Raw genomic sequence first — 19,864 nt, 5'->3', positions numbered from 1 at the left:
CCGATGTGTCTACTTTGGGGCATGTTATAGGTCAAAGGTTTTCAAAATATTTCAAGAAATGTCTAAATAGTGGAAATAAATGCTTTGTTGTACTATTACCAAGGTGATTATACAATAATGTTAGCTATAGTTTAACCAAAAGTTGAATGAATTCATAGCGGTGACAGATCATGCATATTTTGGGGAGCTTTACGTACATTGTGTAATATTAAGGTGATCACTGTGAAATGCAATTGGTTTCCAAACACAAATTCAGTAGCATTCACATCATGCACATGTAACATTAAAGGGACACTTCACCCTTTTTGCAAAAATATATTATTTGGCAAAAAGGGTGAAGTTTCCCTTTAAAACACTGTCCACTGCTACTCAAACAGGGGCCATCTTCATCATCTTCTTTCTGCTACTCTCCTTGTCCGTCTTGTGCCTTCATGCAAGACATTTAGAGAAATACACAATTATCAGCATTATCCTAAAAGTGTCTCGGTTTCACACACCTTCAAGCCTGGAGTTTTATTTTAATACTAACTTATACAATTTCAGGCTTAAATGCCCAGTTGCCCACTCTGTATTTCACTGTGAAGTAATGTTGTGCTATTGGCGGCGGTGGATCAGGGGTAGAGTGGCTGGATGGTAAGGTTGCCAGTTCGAACCCAGGCTCCCCCAGAGTTAGTGTCGAAGTGTCCTTGAGCAAGATGCTGAACCCCTAATTGCTCCCGATGTGCTGGTTGGTGCCTTGCGTGGTTTCTGCTGCCATCGGTGTATGAATGCGTGTCTAAATGGGTGAATGTAATGCACAATCTCTGTAAAGCGCCTTGGATAAAGGCGCTATATAAATGCACCATTTACCATTTACTTTAGCATTAATTAAAATCCTGGCAGGTCATTATTCATTTCAAGACAGATACTCGAAAAGTATTATATATGGTATGCAAAATATGGAGCCTATACCTTAGATCCTATTTCCCGGCTCTTGGCTCGCATCTTGTTGGCCTGGGATTCAGCTATATCAGCTCTCTCCTCAGCTTCTTCCAACTCATGCTGGACTTTCCTGAACCTGGCCAGGTGGATATTACATTGCTCCTCCTGTAAATAAATAAACACTGAATGTATGGATGGTCTGATTGTCTGAAACATTTAAATGTTTTCTTTTAGTTATGTTTCACTCACAGCTTCTTCAGCTTGTCTTTTGTAGGCTTTCACTTTATTCTGAAGCTTGTCCACCAAATCCTGGAGTCTGACATTGTTCTTCTTGTCCTCTTCAGCCTGCAGTAAATTGATTGATTGATTGAAATATTTATTAACAGTTTGCAGAATTACAGTACATTTCAAGCACAAACTCAATACAAAGACTGTTAACTGTGAGTGGACGACCCAATTAAGCGTTACACTTGTTTACAAGAGGGTCCACCATGTTCAATTCATCAAAACATTTAGAGACGTACAAATAGACACTTCTATATAGTCCAAGAACAGAACAGATCATGAATTCATCATAAAGGAGGTAAAAAGGGAAAAGAAACATATACAGTGAGAGGAAAAGGGGTGAACTGTGACTGAGCAAGTGATTCTTGTTATCTTAAGTTGACCAGGGTCCTCTAGGGCTCTATACTAGGCCTGCTCCATTGCTCCCTCTACAACAAATCTCTTTGATGAAAATAACACATCTGCAAGCTGTTTGAGCTTGTAGATCTGCCATGTACATGTAATGTTCAGCCAGAATAGTGATGTGCATGTGGTTAATCTGTCAATGCACATTGACACTAAAAATATTGTATATGTATGGCAAAATATACTGTAATAGGATTACTTTGAAAATTTCAATACAGTTTTTAGGATTTACCTGATAAGTGCACTCTTTGATTTTCCTCTCATATTTACGGACTCCTTTGATGGCATCAGCACCGCGCCTTTGCTCAGCGTCAAGCTCATTTTCCAGTTCACGGACCTTGGTAAAAGATCATCATTAAGATAACTTTCTCCTTCCATACCAACATAGAGGATTACGTAAAACGTGCAACTTGTTATGCATACCCTAGTCTCCAGCTTCTGAAGTTGTTTCTTTCCACCTTTCATTGCCAGGTTTTCAGCCTCATCTAAGCGATGCTGAAGGTCCTTGACAGTCACCTCCACGTTCTTTCTCATCCTCTCTAAGTGAGCACAGGTGTCTTGTTCTTTCTTCAGCTCCTCAGCCATCATGGCAGCCTAAAAGAGCAACATAGATCATGTTTTTTCCCCCACTTAATTTCACTAAAATAAAAGCCCAGACAGGAACACCACAGAGGGTAATTTCAGGTACTGTAGATGCATGCAGGGACTTAAGGACATGTTTTTGTGCTGAAAAAGCCCTCCTTCTTCCCCCATTCTAATTCCCAGATCTTGTAATGAGCCATTTATAATGCTCAGAAAGTTAATGCTGCTTCTTTGACAACAACATGAATGGTTCCAATCAGAGTTTCTTAAGCCTAATAGCCCATTCAGAGACTTGGAGCAAGTCATTCACTGATCATTATGGTTCGCTTGCAGAACCTTCTGGTGTATGAGTACATACACTTTCTCTTTAATTCATCAACTTTATTAAAAGCTCAATCTTAACCCATTAAAACCGGGAAAGCCTCTGTGTTATTTTAGAGTTTAACCACTTTAAGCATTATTTTATACTATAGCTATCTCAAATAGCTTATAGATCTCATCTGATATATGTGTAAGTCCTGAACAAATCGTAAGCAAATCTTTAAACATATTATATTTTTAAAGCGAAAAATATTTTGAGATGCGGGTCTGCAGTCAAATACATGTCATTTGTGGGGGTCCTTGACATGAAAAGGTTTGAGCACCAAGTTGATATACTGTAGCACTAGCAACATAAGTTTTTCAGAAAACTAAGGATGTCGAATAACTTTTGTAGAATCGGCCTCAGGTCTTAAAGAGGTGGTGTGTGTGTGTGTGTGTGTGTGTGTGTGTGTGTGTGTGTGTGTGTGTGTGTGTGCGTGCGTGCGTGCGTGCGTGCGTGCGTGCGTGCGTGCGTGCGTGCGTGCGTGCGTGCGTGCGTGCGTGCGTGCGTGCGTGCGGGCGGGCGGGCGGGCGGGCGTGCGTGCGTGCGTGCGATGCTTTTCACCCCTTAATGAGGACGGGGACGAGGACTCACATCGGTTATGGCTTTCTTGGCTTTGTCCTCTGCGTTCCTTGCCTCTTGGGCGGAATCCTCTATTTCACCTTGAAGGTGAGTGACGTCTGCCTCCAGCTTCTTTCTGCTGTTCAAGAGACTGGTGCTCTGCGGGAAACCAAACAGCCATATGATGTGAGCAGTGATTCTCAACCTGTGGGCCGGGGCCCACTGCTGGGCCGGTAGGATATTGCAATTGGGCAAAACACTAAAGATTGTAATGGTAAATGTGACATTGACATGTAAAATAAAAGGTTTTCATGGTATTTTGTCATTAAAACATTGAAAGAAATGTGTTTTCATTCAGATACTGATAAATGGGAGCTTGTAGTATATTATGTTAGTACTATTTTAGTAGTACTTCAAGCCAGAATGCAATCGATTGATTGATCATTAAAATAGACATGCTCTGAAAGTGCATGCGACCCATATGGCTGCCGTGTTAAGAGGTCAGATGGGTGGGCCGCAAATGCCTTTAAGATTCTCAAAATCAAGATGCCCTGATCCAGAACATTGAGAATCACTCGGCTAAAGAAATGTAATTTCTATTAACAACCCCACACTGGAAAACCAACGGACCTGTGAGTGTAGAAGCGCTGCTCGTTCACTGGCATCAATCAGCTCCTGCTCGGCTATCTTGCGGCCACGTTCGGTCTGCTCAAGGGCTGCCCGAAGTTCTTCGATCTCGGCCTGCATCAGGGTTGTTCTGCGCTCCATCATGGCTACTTGCTCCTTCATGTCATCCTGCCCCCTGATAGAGTCGTCGAGGTGAATTTGAGCATCCTGAAATCCCATTAAGGTTTTTATCAGAGTCACGTATTAGTGTTTTTACAGCATGTTACCTAGGGGGTGGGCTGTCTAGATTAAGATGGTCTGTCTGTGTGGGTGTATTTGCTAATCTCTCAAAACACTGGACTGTTCTTGTGCACGCTGCCAGTAGTCCAATATTGTTTTCACATATTGTGAATATTTGTCACATTTTCTGAATTCATAATCTCAGATTCACCATCCGTCTATCCCTCCATATTTGGGTAAGACTAGCCTTGGGGTTTTGTTTTCAAAAGAAAAAAATGCAAGGAAATCTGGTCTAGGAGTGGCAGTGAACCTTTTGCTAACGAATAACAGTGGGGCCGCTGTGTTCTATGGGGGGGGGGGGGGGGGGGGGCTGGGGGGGGCTGGGGCAGGCATGACTATAGCATCCAAAGTGAGGTCACACCGTTATTGGTCACCGTCTTGTTTTAAATACATTCATTACGGTTGTGGGTGGTTTCCTTCTGTATAGATTCATTTTTAAAGAGATTTCTATCGATTAAAACGCATTATTAATGTGTGTAAAATGATGTTATATTAAAACATAAGGAACTATATAAACACTTGCCTTAAGTTGCCCCTGGACATTTCTCAGTTGTTTCTGGGCCTCGGCAGCCTGCCTGTTAGCATGGCTCAGCTGGATCTCCATCTCGTTCAGGTCTCCCTCCATCTTCTTCTTCACCCTCAGGGCGTCGTTCCTGCTCCTGACCTCAGCGTCCAGAGTGGTCTGCATTGACTCCATTATTCTCTGGCAGTTTTTCTTCAGCTGGTCAATCTCCTCGTCCTTCTCAGACACCTTCCGGTCTACTTCAGCCTTGATCTGGTTCAGCTCCATCTGAACACGAAGGAGCTTCGACTCCTCATGCTCCAGAGAGGCCTGTAGAAAGATGCTATTTATCAGTTTATCATCTGCAGTACAGTGGTAGACACCACAGATGTCCACCATACATCTAGCCTTCATCTAGATGTACCCCCTCGGGGGGGTCGCCAAATTATTTTAGGGGGTCCCCAAATAATTTTCAAAAAATATATATATATATTTTTTTTGTTTAATTTTTTTTTCACGATTTTTCAAAAATAGCAGACCTACAAGCTCGTAGCGCGCCACTCGGTGGCGCGCTATGAGCTTGTAGATCTGCTATTTTTAAATAGCTAAATTATAACAATGCTTAAAACACCAAAAGGGGTTCCCGCCCAAAATGGTTTAAGGTTATTGTAGCAGTCAATTTATATTGGGGGTCGGGAGGGGGCGGGGCGGGGGTCCCGAGACGTTGCCAAAGCATTTTCGGGGGTCCCCGGCCAAAAACGTTGAAAACCCCTGTACTACAGTACCACACTATAACTATACCATTGCAGCAAGCCTAGCAGCTTTTATCTTTCACAATGTTGCAAGCAACAAAAATGTGTCTGTCAAATAAATGTTGGGACAACAGCGTGCTTTACTGGCAGTCTGCATCCACAGACAGTGAGTCCACTTAGCTAAAGGCAAGCTATTCCTGCTTCCATATTATCAATTTTACCTCAGCTTCGTCCAGTGCTGTTTGCATATCACTTTTCTCTGTCTCGACCTGCTTTTTGAATTTCTCCAGTTCATGGATGGTCTTTCCGCTCTCTCCAAGATGCTCTGTCAGGTCTGAGATCTCCTCTGCATTTTGAAAGATGAAACGCACATTGATAATGTGCTGATGTTCTTTTCCTTTTTTATATATATATATATTTTTTAATTCCGGCGGTTTCATTTAAGAATGAATAAAAAGACGTTATGAGTAACTGACTTCACTCACGCTGTAGGTTTTTATTTTCTCGTTTCAGAGTTTCCAGATGATCCAGGGCTTCCTCGTGCGAGTTTTTCAATTTGAAAAGCTCGTTGCTTAGAGAACGACATTCCTTCAGAGCCCCCTCAAGCTCCGCCTGAGACTCTTCATACTTCTGCTTCCAGTCAGCTAGAATCTGAACCAGACGATCTATTATAGCTACTAAAACCTGACAATGTGATGTATATATCAATACAAGACGAATGTATTGAGTACCTTGTCAAAGTTCCTCTGTTTCTTATCGAGGCTAGCCGCTAAGGAGTTGGACCTCTCCACATCCACCATTAAATCCTCCATCTCATTATGAAGCCTCTGCTTGGTTTTCTCCAGGGAGGCACATTTTGAGTTTCCCGCTTCGATTTGTTCCTCAGCCTCTTGGAGGCGTTGTGTAAGCCTTTTTCTGGAGGAAAGCGAAAACAACAGTATTAACTCATTAAAACTGGGAAAACATCTGTGTCGATTTAGATTTTAACCACTTTAACCATTCTTTTATACTTTGGCTATTAAAAAAAGCAGATTAAAGCTCACAGCGCATCACTTCTCTGAGCTTGTTAGCAGATGAGATCTGCTATTTCTTTTTAAATCCTGAAATTACATAGGCCTATATTTGGGGGTCGACGGACAAATATGTAACATTTTGTCTCATTCCTAAGCCAATAATTTGATGACCAACAGTCACTCCTATTGAGTCTCCTACTGCTACAAAAACAACAAAGTCTCCATCAATTCAAGGCTTCATGGGGTGTGTAAATTATTGATACAAAAAAAAAAATTACAAGTAATTATTTGGGTGAACTTCTCCTTTTAATGGGCTAAGATTTTCAAGAGGCTGACAAATGAATATACATTATATGGTCAACATTTACTTTGCCTCCTCCAGTTCGTCAGTGCGCTGGATGGCATCAGTCTCATATTTGCTCCTCCAAAGGGCCACCTCACTGTTGCTTTTTGATAAGCCACGCTGGAGCTCAGATTTGGCCTCCTGCTCCTCTTCAAATTGCTCCCGAAGGAGGTCACAGTCATGGCGAGCTGACTGTAAACTGTGAGCCAAGGCGTTCTTAGCCTAAAATCATAGAACATGAACATGATCGGAGTACAATAAAGCAGTGGTTCTCAACCTCTGGATCGAGGAAGGGCATTTAAGACATTTAAGGACATTTAAGATTTTTTAAACATAAGAAATAGGTCATTACGGCATCAAAAGTAATCAACAATCAATACTATAAAAACTAGTCAAACATTGACCAAATTGTCAAATAATATAAGAAGGGGGCAAAAATGGTGAGCTTGTAGATCTGCTATTTTCACAATATTTATCTGTGGAACCGAGTCAAATGAAATTGAATGCTCTCCTGACAAGTGCTTGTCAGGTCACGTTCAAATAATTGTGATTATTTTGGGCCCTGAAAAGGTTGAGAACCACTACAATAAAGTATCCTGTGGTCAAGATTATGACAGCAATCTGTGGCACTGCCACATAAAATGTGTGAAATAATGTATTTCCTGTCCTGGTATGAGTATTGAAAGAAAATGAAACTGGGGAATAACAAGGGAATATGTTGGTTAAACTATGGTTGAATATTTAACACTGAAATGTAGTGTACGGAGAATATAATATAATGTGTTTTGTGTAGTTGAACCATGGTCATCAATTTTCTGTTGACAAAATGACAAGGTTTGATCACAGGGGGAGCTGTGGGGAAATGTATGTGTGCAATAGTTCCAGGAATATATAGTTCCAATTCCAGGAAGTGAACTGCCAGGAAGCTATAAAAGAACAGGAAGTGAGGCGCCGAGCCTGGGTTCCATTTTGGGCATGTGAGAAGAGGGTTTGGTGTGGTTATTATTCTTTGCCAAACACAGTCTTTTAAAAGCCAATACTAAGCCAAATCAGAACTGAACTCGAACAACCACACAGTTTGACCGAAAAACTTTGTAGGGAAGGAGAGAAAGTTTGGTCGGACACTTTCTGAGGCTGTGAGCTCTGAACAAACGATCAGAGCTGGTGAACAGAGGACCCAGCGGACCACTCCCGACTTAAAGGTTGGGTGAGCAGCATATACCTTTTCTTTTTTCCGGTAAGCAATGCATTGCCTTTTGTTTTCAGAACTTTTTTGGACTACCTAATTGAATAAAAGATGATCTACAACGTTCGGGACACTTGGATTACCTTTTTCGGGATTACTTTTGGAATACTTTGACTTTGGGGCACCTTTTAAAGGGACATTTCAGGGGAGAATTTAAAGGGAATTAAACATTTTCATTTACATTTTGAAGGGACATTGATTGACCAATTGTACATTATTTTTGTTTGACCTACCTTATACCAATATAAAGATATCTCAATTTAAGTTAAAAACAAATGGTACTGTATTGAACTGTATTGCTCTGCAATACAGTTCATTTCCAGTGTTAAGACTTACTGTCGCAATCACAGGACCTTTATTTCTTTATTTTATTTAATATAACTCAGACCTATAACTTCAAGGTTCTGATTGTTATAAATCTACACAGCATATGACCTCCCAATAGGTGTTACCTTTGTTTCTTCCTCTATCTGCCTCTTCAGTTCATCAATTTGGGTTGTGAATCCCTGTTTTCCTCGTGTCAGTTGAGAAACTAGACTTTCTCTCTCTTCCATTTGTCGAGAAAATTCAGCTAAAACGCAATAGAAGATCAATGTTTTTTAAGTCTGTAATCATATAACGGGTGAGATAATTAGACATTTTCAAAAGATTACCATTCTCAGTTTGAAGACGGGCCCTCTGAGTACTAAGATCAGTCATTTGACGGATGTTTTCTTCATTCTTGGTTTTCAGCTCTATAAGTTGATCTTCAAGTGAGCGACACATTTTCTCCATGTTGACCTTAACATTTTTCATAAAAGGTTAGACATAAACGGTCTAAATGAGAGATTCTGCTGTGTCACGCATACAGGTATTTAGGCATTGCAGAATAATATACCTTGGCTTTTGCCACGGTTTCCATATTGCCAGTCAAATCGTCAATTTCCATCTTCAGTTCACTCTTTTCCTTTTCAAGTTTCTGCTTTATTCTTTGGAGGTTGTCGATCTGCTCTCCCAGCTCAGCCATGCTGTCTGCCTGCTTCTTGCGCAGCGCAGCAGCCGTGGACTCGTGGTGCAGCGTGCCTTCTTCCAGATCACGTCGCATTTTGAGGAACTCGGCTTCGCGCTTCTTGTTCATCTCGACCTGAGCAGCAGTGGCTCCTCCGGCCTCCTCCAACCTCTCGCTGATCTCCTCCAGTTCCCTGGAGAGATCAGACCTCTGCTTCTCCACTTTGGCCCGGGCGGCACGCTCGGCCTCAGCCTCTTCTTCAAGTTCTTCGATACGAGCCTTATTGGGACGGAACATATGTTTTTTTTACAATAATATCAGTTAAAAGCATTAATGGATATGTCATGTATAAATCAGGGCTGCATTACATGTAGTTCCTTCATCTTCTTTTGAAACTGGATATTTATTGCTTGCTCATCTGCAATTTTGCTGAATAGTTGGTTGTTTTCAAATTCTGTCCTGGGAAGACAACATAATGGGTCAGTTTGAATCCAACACCTTTTCCCCATGTACAAGGGTCACAGGTCATCACTTACTTCTTTATTTTTTCCTCAGATTGCTGTTTGTCATTCTCTAGATCCATTATGGACTCATGCACAAGTTTGAGATCACCCTCAATTTTCCTCTTGGTTCTCTCCAGGTCCATACGGATCTTCTTCTCTTGCTCCAGTGACCCCTCAAGCTTGAAATGAAGTTGGATAAATATCAGCAATTGTCAAAAATATTTACTTTAATGTGTAGAGCAGTGGTTCTCAACCAGTGGGCCGGGGACCACCAGTGGCAACCAAATGGGCCCTTATAGATCTTTAACTATACGGGTCCATTTGGTTTCATTTTACGTTCTCATCAGTAACATTTGTTAAAAATCGGCATTGCTTAATTTACAAGAAGTCTACACAATTGGAGAATGTAAAATTATTATTATTTCGATCAACATTTGCCTGTTATCTCTCCTCTGGTACCACATCAATACAGCATGGAAATGTGGGCAAAATCTTATCCAACGATACCAAAATATTCTTTAGTCTTGCGTCGGTGAGGCTAAATCTCATCAAATGGTGGTCGAATAACTAATGGCCCTTGATATGAAAAGGGTTGAAAACCACCAGTGTAGAGTAACTCACATCGTCCACTTGTTGTTCAAGCTTAGCTTTAGCTTTGGTCAAAGAGTTGACTTTGTCTTCCTCTGCTTGAAGGTCGTCGAGGGTCTGTTGGTGGGCCTCTTGGAGGACTCTCTTCTCCTTGGTCAGTTTGCAGATGCTCTCGTCCTGGGCAGTCATCTCCTCCGTTAGATTCTTCACCTGCAATAGGTTTATAAATCAATATAAACAATACAAACAGCTATTTCTTCATTCACCACACATCAGTGGTGGAAAGTAACTAAGTAGCCTACATTTATTTAAGTATACTGTACTATACCAGGGGTTCTCAACCCGTGGGTCGCGACCCCTCGGGGGGGGTCGCCAAATTATTTTGGGGGGTCCCCAAAATATTAAAAAAATAAATAAAAAAAAATATATATATTTTCACGATTTTTCAAAAATAGCAGACCTACAAGTTCATAGCGCGCCACTCGGTGGCGCGCTATGAGCTTGTAGATCTGCTATTTTTCAATAGCTAAATTATAACAATGCTTAAAACACCAAAAGGGGTTCCCGCCCAAAATGGTTTAAGGTTATTGTAGCAGTCAATTTATATTGGGGGTCGGGGCGGGGCGGGGGTCCCGAGACATTGCCAAAGCATTTCCGGGGGTCCCCGGCCAAAAACGTTGAGAACCCCTGTACTATACCATACTTTTACTTCTACTCTACTACATCTCAGAGGCAAATATTGTACTTTTACTCCACTACATTTATTTGAAAACTTTAGCCCAATATATGTGCATTGTGAGCTTGTAGATCTGCTCTTTTCAAAAATAAATACATTGAAACGGGACTTTTCTGCATAGTGAGTACTTTCTACTTTTGGTACTTTAAGTACATTTTGATGCCAATACTTTTGTACTTTTACTCAAGTGCATTTTGAATTCCAGACATTTACTTGTAATCGAGTAGTTCTACATTGCGGTATTGATACTTTTACTTAGTACTTTTTCCACCACTGCCTATTATGACACGCCCTGCAGAATGGAGATGCTTATGGGCTTAAATTACAAACCTTGTTTTCCGTGGCGTGCTTTTCCTTCTCCACTTTGGCCAAGGTCATCTCGAGGTCATCGATGTCCTTCTTGAGCTCAGAGCACTCGTCCTCTAGCTTCCTCTTCTTGGTGGTGAGCTCAGAGTTGATTTCCTCTTCGTCGTCCAGTCTTTCGGTCACCTCTTTGAGTTTGGCCTCGAGTTGGATTTTGCTTTTGATCATACTCATACATTTCTCCTCTGCATCACAAAGGTTTTCTGCATCCTATGAAATGGGGGGGGAAAACATGTTGAGCTACTGTGAAAAGGCAGCCGAAATACACCATCTGACATACATGACAAATAACATTGAAAGGTTAACGCAATAAAAGTACAGATTACATGTATAATACTCACAGCTTGCACTTGCAAAAGGAGGTCATTTTTCTCCTGCACCAGAGAAACCATTTTCTCTTCCACATCCTTCCTCTTGGACTCTGCTTTTGTCAGATCCTCCTTACATTGGACGAAGTCCTCCTTCATGGTTACCATCTCCTTTTCAGTTTCTGCACTCCTCAGCAGGGGCTTTATTTTGAAGAACAGCTTCATCCATGGCCAGTGTTTCACATTCATGAATGAGCGCAAGTTGTATTGCAGAATCCACACACAATCCCTGGAACATGCAACAATCTTTAGTTCACACTAGTTAAAAAGTATATCTTTTATATAAAACTTGTTTGAAAAGAGACGGGTACTTCTAGTTTAAGTGTAATCTTACTTCTTAATCGTTAACTTGAAGAATTCTTGTCTCATGACGTAACCACGACAAGCTGCTTGGGTCTGTATCACCAAAGAGACTAGTTTGTCATCCCGCATCTCCTCCAGAGTGCCGAGCAAACCCGCTTTGAAGAAGACCTGCAATCACATTGTGTGACATTTACTGCTATTGACAATCTGTGTGCCTATAACTATAATTGTAGAGCTGTCGTCGCATACCTTTGTAGTCCCAAATCTGTACTGTTCATGGTCAACATCAATCGAACCAAGAAGCTTCTCACAAGCTTTCTTTCCATCGATAAATTGTCCCTCTGGGATTGCACTGGCATTCAATATTCTATATCTAAAAAACAAACAGAAGCCCAGATGAAAAACCCAGATGAAAACAGATGTTTTACTCTGTATGCTGGTGTAGGATTCAGTACTAGTCTAGTCTGTATGCTGCCTAGTCTGTATGCTGGTGTAGGATTCAGTACTAGCCTAGTCTGTATGCTGCCTAGTCTGTATGCTGGTGTAGGATTCAGTACTAGCCTAGTCTGTATGCTGCCTAGTCTGTATGCTGGTGTAGGATTCAGTACTAGCCTCTGCTTGAAGTCAGCATAGAGAATCCTGCTAGGGAATCCCTTCGTGCAGATCCGGATTCCTTCCAGCACACCGTTGCAGCGCAGCTGGTGGATGACCAAGTGGTTGTCCATGATACCTACAGTACAGTATGTTCAACACAACAGAGATCAGTTCATAAAAGACAGAAGCTATACAATTATTCCACTTTTCTTCTTTCTAAGGTTACATGAGAAGGATATAGATGTTTGTTCATTAAAGCCATACAGCACCTGGTGTTTTCACCTCATTTGGAATGAGGCAACGGACAAAGTGAGGATGGGTGAGCCTCAGGTTAGTCATTAGCTTTCCAAGATTCTCCTGCAAAGGAAAACAGTATTATTATAGTATAGTAGAATAGTCACTATTATAATTTTTTTGTATAATGCTGGATCCTTTCAATGAACAATTCATAATTTATTTTCCTACCCTGAAAACAGCAGACACAGTTTGGAAAGAGCCCCCCTTCTTCTTGGCCCCTTTCTTTGCAGTCTTACCGCCACCAGCAGCAGCATCACCACCTGATTCTTTTTTATATTGTATAAAACACTATCAGAACTCTGATTACATTAACACATTTTGTGCCCAAAACGTCTGTGGACGTCCTGGGTATTACCGCACGTGCATAGCCCAAGACGTCTGTGGACGTCTTCCAAAAAAAAAATATATATATATATATATATAATATATTTTTTTATTTTTTATTTCTTTTATTAAAAAGAATCAGAAAAATCAAAGCCCTTTTTTTTTTTCTTTTTTTTACACGTGGTGCCAAAGTTTGTGTTTTCGCCATTGAGAATGCATTTGGCGTTTAAATTAAATAACTCAGAAACTATAAAACATTTCAAAGTAAAAAGTTCCAGCATGTGTCTCCACAGTCAGCTGAATTATAAAAAATGTGAATGGATTTTCTAGGTGAAAGTGATTTTGGGCAGTTTTGCGTGGGCTCTCAATGTGTTAATACCTGCTCTCTGAATATCTATGTCGGGCAGAAACGTATCTCCATGTTGCGAGTTTTCATGTCTTTTCATAAAGGAATGCCAAATAGCCAATCTACAGTGTCGGTAGAGCGAATGTGAGTACTTTTTATACCACTGACCATAATTATTCTTGTATTACTGTGTGGACGGACGGTACAGTACAGCTTGTATTACTGTGTGGACGGACGGTACAGTACCTTGTATTACTGTGTGGACGGACGGTACAGTACAGCTTGTATTACTGTGTGGACGGACAGTACAGTACCTTGTATTACTGTGTGGACGGACGGTACAGTACCTGCTTCAGCTCCAGAGAACGAGGCGTACAGGAAACACAGCAGTTTAACCGATGACTTCTGGTACAGCTGCACAACGGACTCATTCAACGGGTCCTTAATAAAATTATTAATAATAATAATACATCAGACTTACTGAAGCGCTTTTCTTGGTACCCAAAGTCACTTTACAAAACAAATGAAAAAAAACGTTATTAGAAGATAAATAGTTAAAAAGGCTAAAATATTTAGCAAAGAAAAACAAAACATATTAAAGCTATAAGACCTTGTTCTTGTCGAGCCAGCCACTGATGTTGTAGTCCACGTTGCCAGCGTAGTGCATCAGGGTGAAGTGGGCCTCAGGCTTGCCTTTGACAGGCTTGGGCTTCTGGAATGCGTTGTTCTTGCCGAGGTGCTGGTCGTACAGTTTGTTCTTGAAGGAAGTGTCCGATGCCTTGGGGAACATACACTCCTCCTCGAGGATGGAGAAGATGCCCATCGGCTGTTGGACATAATCATAGGTGAGATATAGTAATCTCTGAGATAAAGCGACTAACGTTTTTGTCACTGTCGAAACCTTAACTGTAACTTTTCAGGAAATGGGGGGGGAAAAAGAGCATACATGAGTTCCAATGGCTCCGAGAGGCAGTTATAATTTGGACCCAAGTTCAGCCAGGACAACTCATGAATGCATCAAATATTTTAATTGAATAAAATATGAGCAATATATTTATTATGGTTCGGCAATTCAATGGATCTGCTTTTAGGTACTCTGATAAAACGCATCTCCCAACCATAGGGACTCTGAAAGTCTGAATCCCCCTAGCCCTGGTCCAGTGCTTACAGCGAGTAGAGTCAGAGAGAGACTCGCTCTACTCGCTGGACCAAGGCTAGAATCCCCCCTACATAAACAGCAGATCCAAAACGAAAGGTGGTAGCGGTGGAAGTGGGTGAGCAGCATTTCTTTTTAGCAAGACAGCAGTGGTGAGAGCGGCACCATCAACATAAGCAGCAGCAAAAGCAAGCAGGGATGAGTAGTGCAAACTTCCAGCTAAAATAAAGCAGTCTGAGAATTAAATGTGTGTGTTCCTGTTCCTGACAGAACTTGCTCTGCACATGTCTGTGCGACGCCCGTTTCTTGTTACTACTTTTCATTGGCTAAATATTTATAAAAGCCCACAAAGTTAATTTGTAGATATTTGATATTTTCACTACTTTTGCATGACATTGTTATACAACAAAGTATAGCATTGGGCATTCATTTATGAACAAAATATGAAATATTGAACAAGGTGTATTCATTCTCGTTTGTCTTACCTTCTCAATAAGCTCAATGCAGGCAGCCAAGTCCATACCAAAGTCAATGAACGCCCAGACAATTCCCTCTTTCTTGTATTCTTCTTGCTCCAGCACAAACATATGGTGGTTGAAAAACTGTTGCAGCTTCTCATTGGTGAAGTTGATGCACAGCTGCTCCATGCTGTTGTACTAAGTGAGAAGAGCAAATCATTCATCTCTTTCTCTGGCAATTTTAGTGAAGAGAAATGATAAACTAAACCCATTTAATGTACTGTATTTGATGTATGCGTTATTTGTATTTATTTTTTGAATAGTATGCAGTAGAGTTCATGCTCACATCAAAGATTTCAAATCCAGCGATGTCCAGCACACCGATATAGAACTGCCTGGCCTGCTTGGTATCCAGCATTTCATTGATTCGGATAACCATCCAGAAGAACATCTTCTCATAGACTGACTTGGCCAAGGCACCAACTGCATTGCTGACCTAATCGTGGGGATTATGCAGAATACACTTTAAGGATTTGTGTTTCTGTTTCTGACAATAAATCACTAAAATAATACATATTATTTATTAAGATTGAGCTGTGTCAGTACCTGTGGGACTGTCTGCCCTTTGGTGACATACTCATTCCCTACTTTGACCCTAGGGTAGCAGAGGCCTTTCACCAGGTCAGCAGAGTTTAAACCCATGAGGAATGCCACTTTGTCTGCCACTGATGGATACCAAGGAAATATATCAACTTATTAGCATAATGATGAATCAATGTGTTGAATATAACTGGTCACAACAGTGCAGATATTCTTCACCCTCTGTGCCGTCAGACTCCGCCTGTTCCTCTCGTTGCTTCTGCTTGAACTTCATGTTCCCATAATGCAGCACTGCACCGGTCAGCTTGTAGATGGCCATTTTCTCATCACTGTTGAACCCCAGGATATCAATGGCCGTCTGAAGTTTAGGAAACAACATTGTAATGAATTAACAGGAGACTGCTTATGTAGCAAAGTAGCTCCGACTTGAAGCCCAAATGCATAATATGATTAATATCTGACGGAGCAAGACTAGTGGTAGATGTTTGCTTTCCCACGTGGATACTGGAGTTCGAATCTTGGTTGTGCTGTGACCCGGATGGGATCAGGTCACTGGAGGTTTAGTGTAGCAGAGTAGCTTAACCTGAAGCCTAAAAGGCTCCCCTGCCAAGGGGATTTCCTCTTCCCTAGCAGTAGATGCTTGGTTTTTCCATGCAGAAGACCTTGGTTTGTATCTCGGGTGTTACACTTACATCTGTGGCCACCAGCTCTTCTTTGTCATCGATGCTTGCCACAGTGATCTGCCCATGACTTACCATGGGGAAGTCATATGGGTTTGTTGATATGAGCAGTATCTCTGTAGAGGGGAAAAAAGAGCATTAAATGGCTGTATTATGATGTGATACTGTACTTTTTTTTGCATGCTATTGTGTTTTTACCACACCTATAAGGTCTGCTTTGTGGCCTGTCATTATCTGATAAAAGATGTGATAGCTTCTCTCTTCAGATAACTGGTATGTCACTCTTGACTTTTCCAGAAGATCTGCACAGAATACCATGTTTAATGACAATGATTATCATTGCAAGCATCCTACCTATATGAAACAAAGGTCACATGTTCAGGCAAGACATACTTACAGGTTTCAATATCGGCGGAAGCCAGTTTTCCTGTGGTTCCGAAGTGAATTCTGATAAATTTACCCTAAGAGATATTAATGTACCGTCAACAATTTTGGAAATATCTTCATTGTTCTCATTTTCAAGATGATCTATAGTAACTGTCTAGTAGTAAGTAATTCAATTAGATCAGAATGTCTTGTTGTTTTAAATTCGGGAACAATTAATTTGGGAGATCATACTTACAAAGCGGGAGGAGTTGTCATTCCTCACAGTCTTGGCATTCCCAAAGGCCTCGAGCAAAGGGTTTGCTGACATGATTTGATCTTCCAGTGTCCCCTGGAGAGGATACCAAGCTCCTTCAGTACCTCATAATGTAGATGTATGTTTATTTCTTACATTGATTAGTGAAATGTTTGTCATACCTGTATTTTTCCAGACGTTTGTTCTTTCTTGTCGGCACCACCTGCCACTGCGATTGTCGCAAAATACTGGATGACACGCTTGGTGTTGACAGTCTTCCCTGCACCAGATTCTCCACTGTGAATAGGGACATCAATATAGTTTTGGTATAGGCACATACACATTTCTGACCGTTTCCAAAACATACATTTATTATCATTATTTGTTTTTTACATTTTTGGGAGAAAAAAATGCAACATTGAGGTGCCCACAAGGTTAGATGTTCACTAACCTATGTTAGCTAGGTTAGTGCCCACTAAGTTAGGTTAGGTGCCCACTGGACCTGTATATAGATAGATTATACCTCTCTCTTTGTTAGTGTCAGAGATTCTGAAAATGCAACAGACTCACGTAATCAGGACAGACTGGTTCTCGCGATCTGTATAGGTTAGAGGACGATAGAAACAACGTTTCAGTGGCAATTCCATCTAAGCAGCGATCGATCTGACTGCATGTGTTTACAATTAAATTAAAGTGCATGTATCTAGTCCTGTAAGGTCCTGTAAGCATACCTGTAAGCATATTTTGATATGCATTATCAGAAACAGAGAAGATATGGGGTGGGGCCTCCATGCGCTTCTTGCCTCTGTAGGCAGACACCACCTTGGCGTCGTACACTGGGAGCCACTTGTAGGGGTTCACGGTAGCACAGAAGAGCCCCGAGTAGGTCTGCAACAAAGTCAAAACCTCTGTGTTCATTTCACTTAGAAAAGGACCCAAATTCAGTGGTGTAAAAAGCACTCACATGTTTTACTTTAAAGGGGCATTCCACTCATTTTCAACATTTTACTATGTCATTAATATACCTTAGAGCTGTTGTGTGGAAATAATAAAAAGGTTCCCCCATTCTGTGTTTCCTAGAACTAGAGGTCTGAAAAAAATCATTAACATGGTGAAACACATCTTGATGATGTCATCAAGATGTGTTTCACCATGTTAATGATTTTTTTCATAATTACAGTTCTAGGAAACACAGAATGGGGGGACCTTTTTTTATTATTTCCACACAACAGCTCTAAGGTATATTAATGACATAGTAAAATGTTGAAAATGGGTGGTTTTCCCCTTTAAGTAAAAGTATATCAATAGGCCTATACTGCAATATAGAAATACTGTTACAAGTAAAAGTCCGGAAATCTAAATTTACTTGAGTAAAAGTATTGGTATCAAAATGTACTTAAAAGTACCAAAAGTAGAAAGTAAGTGTACTTAGTTACCCAAATTGACCCTTACAGGTTGATTTCTACATGGTTGCAGTGCCACGCACTGAAAATAGCCAATCGACATTACAAACTCACAATACGTTGCAGACCGTGCTTGTAGATCTGCTATTTTCGGTGTGTGTGCAACACCAGCATGTACAGTAACCAAGTATAAATTGGGTAGGATTTTAAGATGGAAGATAAAACAGATAGGAAGATGAATGGAGTGCTGATTTGAAAAACCTTACGTAAATCATCCATGCTGCGTAGCGATCTTTGAGGTTGTACAGCACAGAGGGCTCGTTGAGGTGGGACATCATCGCCATGTCCTCCATCTTGTCATATTTTGGGGGGTTCATTGGATGGCAGTCCTCTTCCTTAACGGTTACCGTCTGATGAAAACAATGACAGACTATTCAGAGTGAAGCATGCTGCGTCCACATTATAGTAATGTCATGTGACCCATTAGTCATCCATTCTTATACTTTCAACTTAAATGTTATTGTCACATCACAAGTTTACATGTGCATTTTCTCCCAAGCTCCAAATGTTTTGTAGTTACAAAATATAGTCGAGAATAGATAAAGAAACAAAGGAAAAAAGTCATAACACGACAATAGTATCCACAAATATACATAAGATGCATGCTCATAAAATAAATAAAAAGTAGGCAAATAAAAATAAGTAGTGCATAAAAAGAGATCACTTAGTTAGCTGTGTGTGTGTGTGTGTGTGTGTGTGTGTGTGTGTGTGTGTGTGTGTGTGTGTGTGTGTGTGTGTGTGTGTGTGTGTGTGTGTGTGTGTGTGTGTGTGTGTGTGTGTGTGTGTGTGTGTGTGTGTGTGTGTGTGTGTGTGTGTGTGTGTGTGTGTGTGTGTGTGTGTGTGTGTGTGTGTGTGTGTGCCAGCAGATACAGTGCTAGCGCAGCAGGAATGGAGCGTAGTCATAAAGTGATAATGCCTGTGTGACGGTCCATGTCACCAACTGTTGGTTGACAGGTGGAAACTGTTCCATAGCAGTGGTATGGCTTTTTGATACATACTGTTAGGTATCGCTTGCCTAGCTTGCCTGACATCAGTGAGTGGTGGTGTGAACATTTTAATTAACGCCCATGAATTTTGCTATATGACTCACCTCCCCATCTTGCGTCTGCACTGTGGCTTGGCCACCTTCCTTTGACTGAATCACACCTTTGACATACAGCTCTTTGGCATCAGGAACAAAGCAGGCTGTTTTGGCGTCAAAGGGTCGGTTCTGCGCCTCAATCCTCTCCTTCTCGGGTTTGCGGAGGTAGATGGCTGCAGGCCCATACTGGGCCATCTCCGCGTCAGAGCTCATTATTGTGATTAGCTCACTAATTTACCCAGAGAAAAACAACACAAGAAACACATTCCACTTGAGTTCAGTCTGTTAGCAATCCTTCATCATGCTTAAAAAATTTTACTGTATGATCTATCATGCTAGCCGCATTTGTTATTTGCCTTACCGTGTTCAGCTGACCCAATAGAATCGACTTGGTTGAATGTTCCTCAGATACTGCAAAGGAAGCACAAACAGTCCCATGAAGTTTATATAGAGAGCACATCAGATGCCCAGCAGCTGTATTTAATGGATGCTTGCTTCAGTTGGAAGATCTTACCACTGC

The 19,864-nt window shown here is 41.1% G+C and overlaps 1 protein-coding gene across 1 annotated transcript; it reads right to left on the bottom strand.

The window, feature by feature from the left end:
- Nucleotides 1–313: 313 nt before the first annotated feature.
- Nucleotides 314–19,729, bottom strand: LOC306936962 (myosin heavy chain, fast skeletal muscle-like). Its single transcript, XM_079520629.1, has 41 exons — nt 19,706–19,729; nt 19,354–19,573; nt 18,470–18,613; nt 17,532–17,688; nt 17,371–17,398; nt 16,983–17,097; nt 16,804–16,896; nt 16,579–16,642; nt 16,385–16,483; nt 16,194–16,297; nt 15,721–15,859; nt 15,508–15,626; nt 15,248–15,397; nt 14,929–15,099; nt 13,898–14,113; nt 13,635–13,728; nt 12,786–12,877; nt 12,590–12,677; nt 12,339–12,456; nt 11,976–12,099; nt 11,758–11,894; nt 11,397–11,652; nt 11,023–11,265; nt 9,990–10,166; nt 9,402–9,547; nt 9,234–9,324; nt 8,755–9,144; nt 8,531–8,657; nt 8,330–8,448; nt 6,657–6,853; nt 6,007–6,190; nt 5,761–5,926; nt 5,497–5,621; nt 4,545–4,853; nt 3,746–3,949; nt 3,149–3,274; nt 2,035–2,205; nt 1,844–1,948; nt 1,171–1,266; nt 952–1,086; nt 314–427 (listed from the first exon to the last, which is right to left on the bottom strand). The coding sequence occupies exons 2-41, from the start codon at nt 19,555–19,557 to the stop codon at nt 404–406; spliced, it is 5,847 nt and encodes a 1,948-aa protein (XP_079376755.1). The 5' UTR covers nt 19,558–19,573; nt 19,706–19,729; the 3' UTR covers nt 314–403.
- Between the last annotated feature and the right edge of the window lie 135 nt (nt 19,730–19,864).

Source organism: Electrona antarctica, assembly GCF_951216825.1.
Source record: "Electrona antarctica genome assembly, chromosome: 14".
Classification (NCBI taxonomy): Eukaryota; Metazoa; Chordata; class Actinopteri; order Myctophiformes; family Myctophidae; genus Electrona; species Electrona antarctica.
This window is presented reverse-complemented; position numbering and strand designations above follow the sequence as displayed.

Coding starts and splice junctions, on each gene's coding strand:
- LOC306936962 (XM_079520629.1), bottom strand. CDS start 19,557: ATGAGCTCTGACGCGGAGATGGCCCAGTATGGGCCTGCAGCCATCTAC. Junction 9,145..9,233: donor AGAAGATGAAGGAACTACAT/GTAATGCAGCCC, acceptor CGTCCCAATAAG/GCTCGTATCGAAGAACTTGA. Junction 3,950..4,544: donor ATGTCCAGGGGCAACTTAAG/GCAAGTGTTTAT, acceptor ATGGGATTTCAG/GATGCTCAAATTCACCTCGA.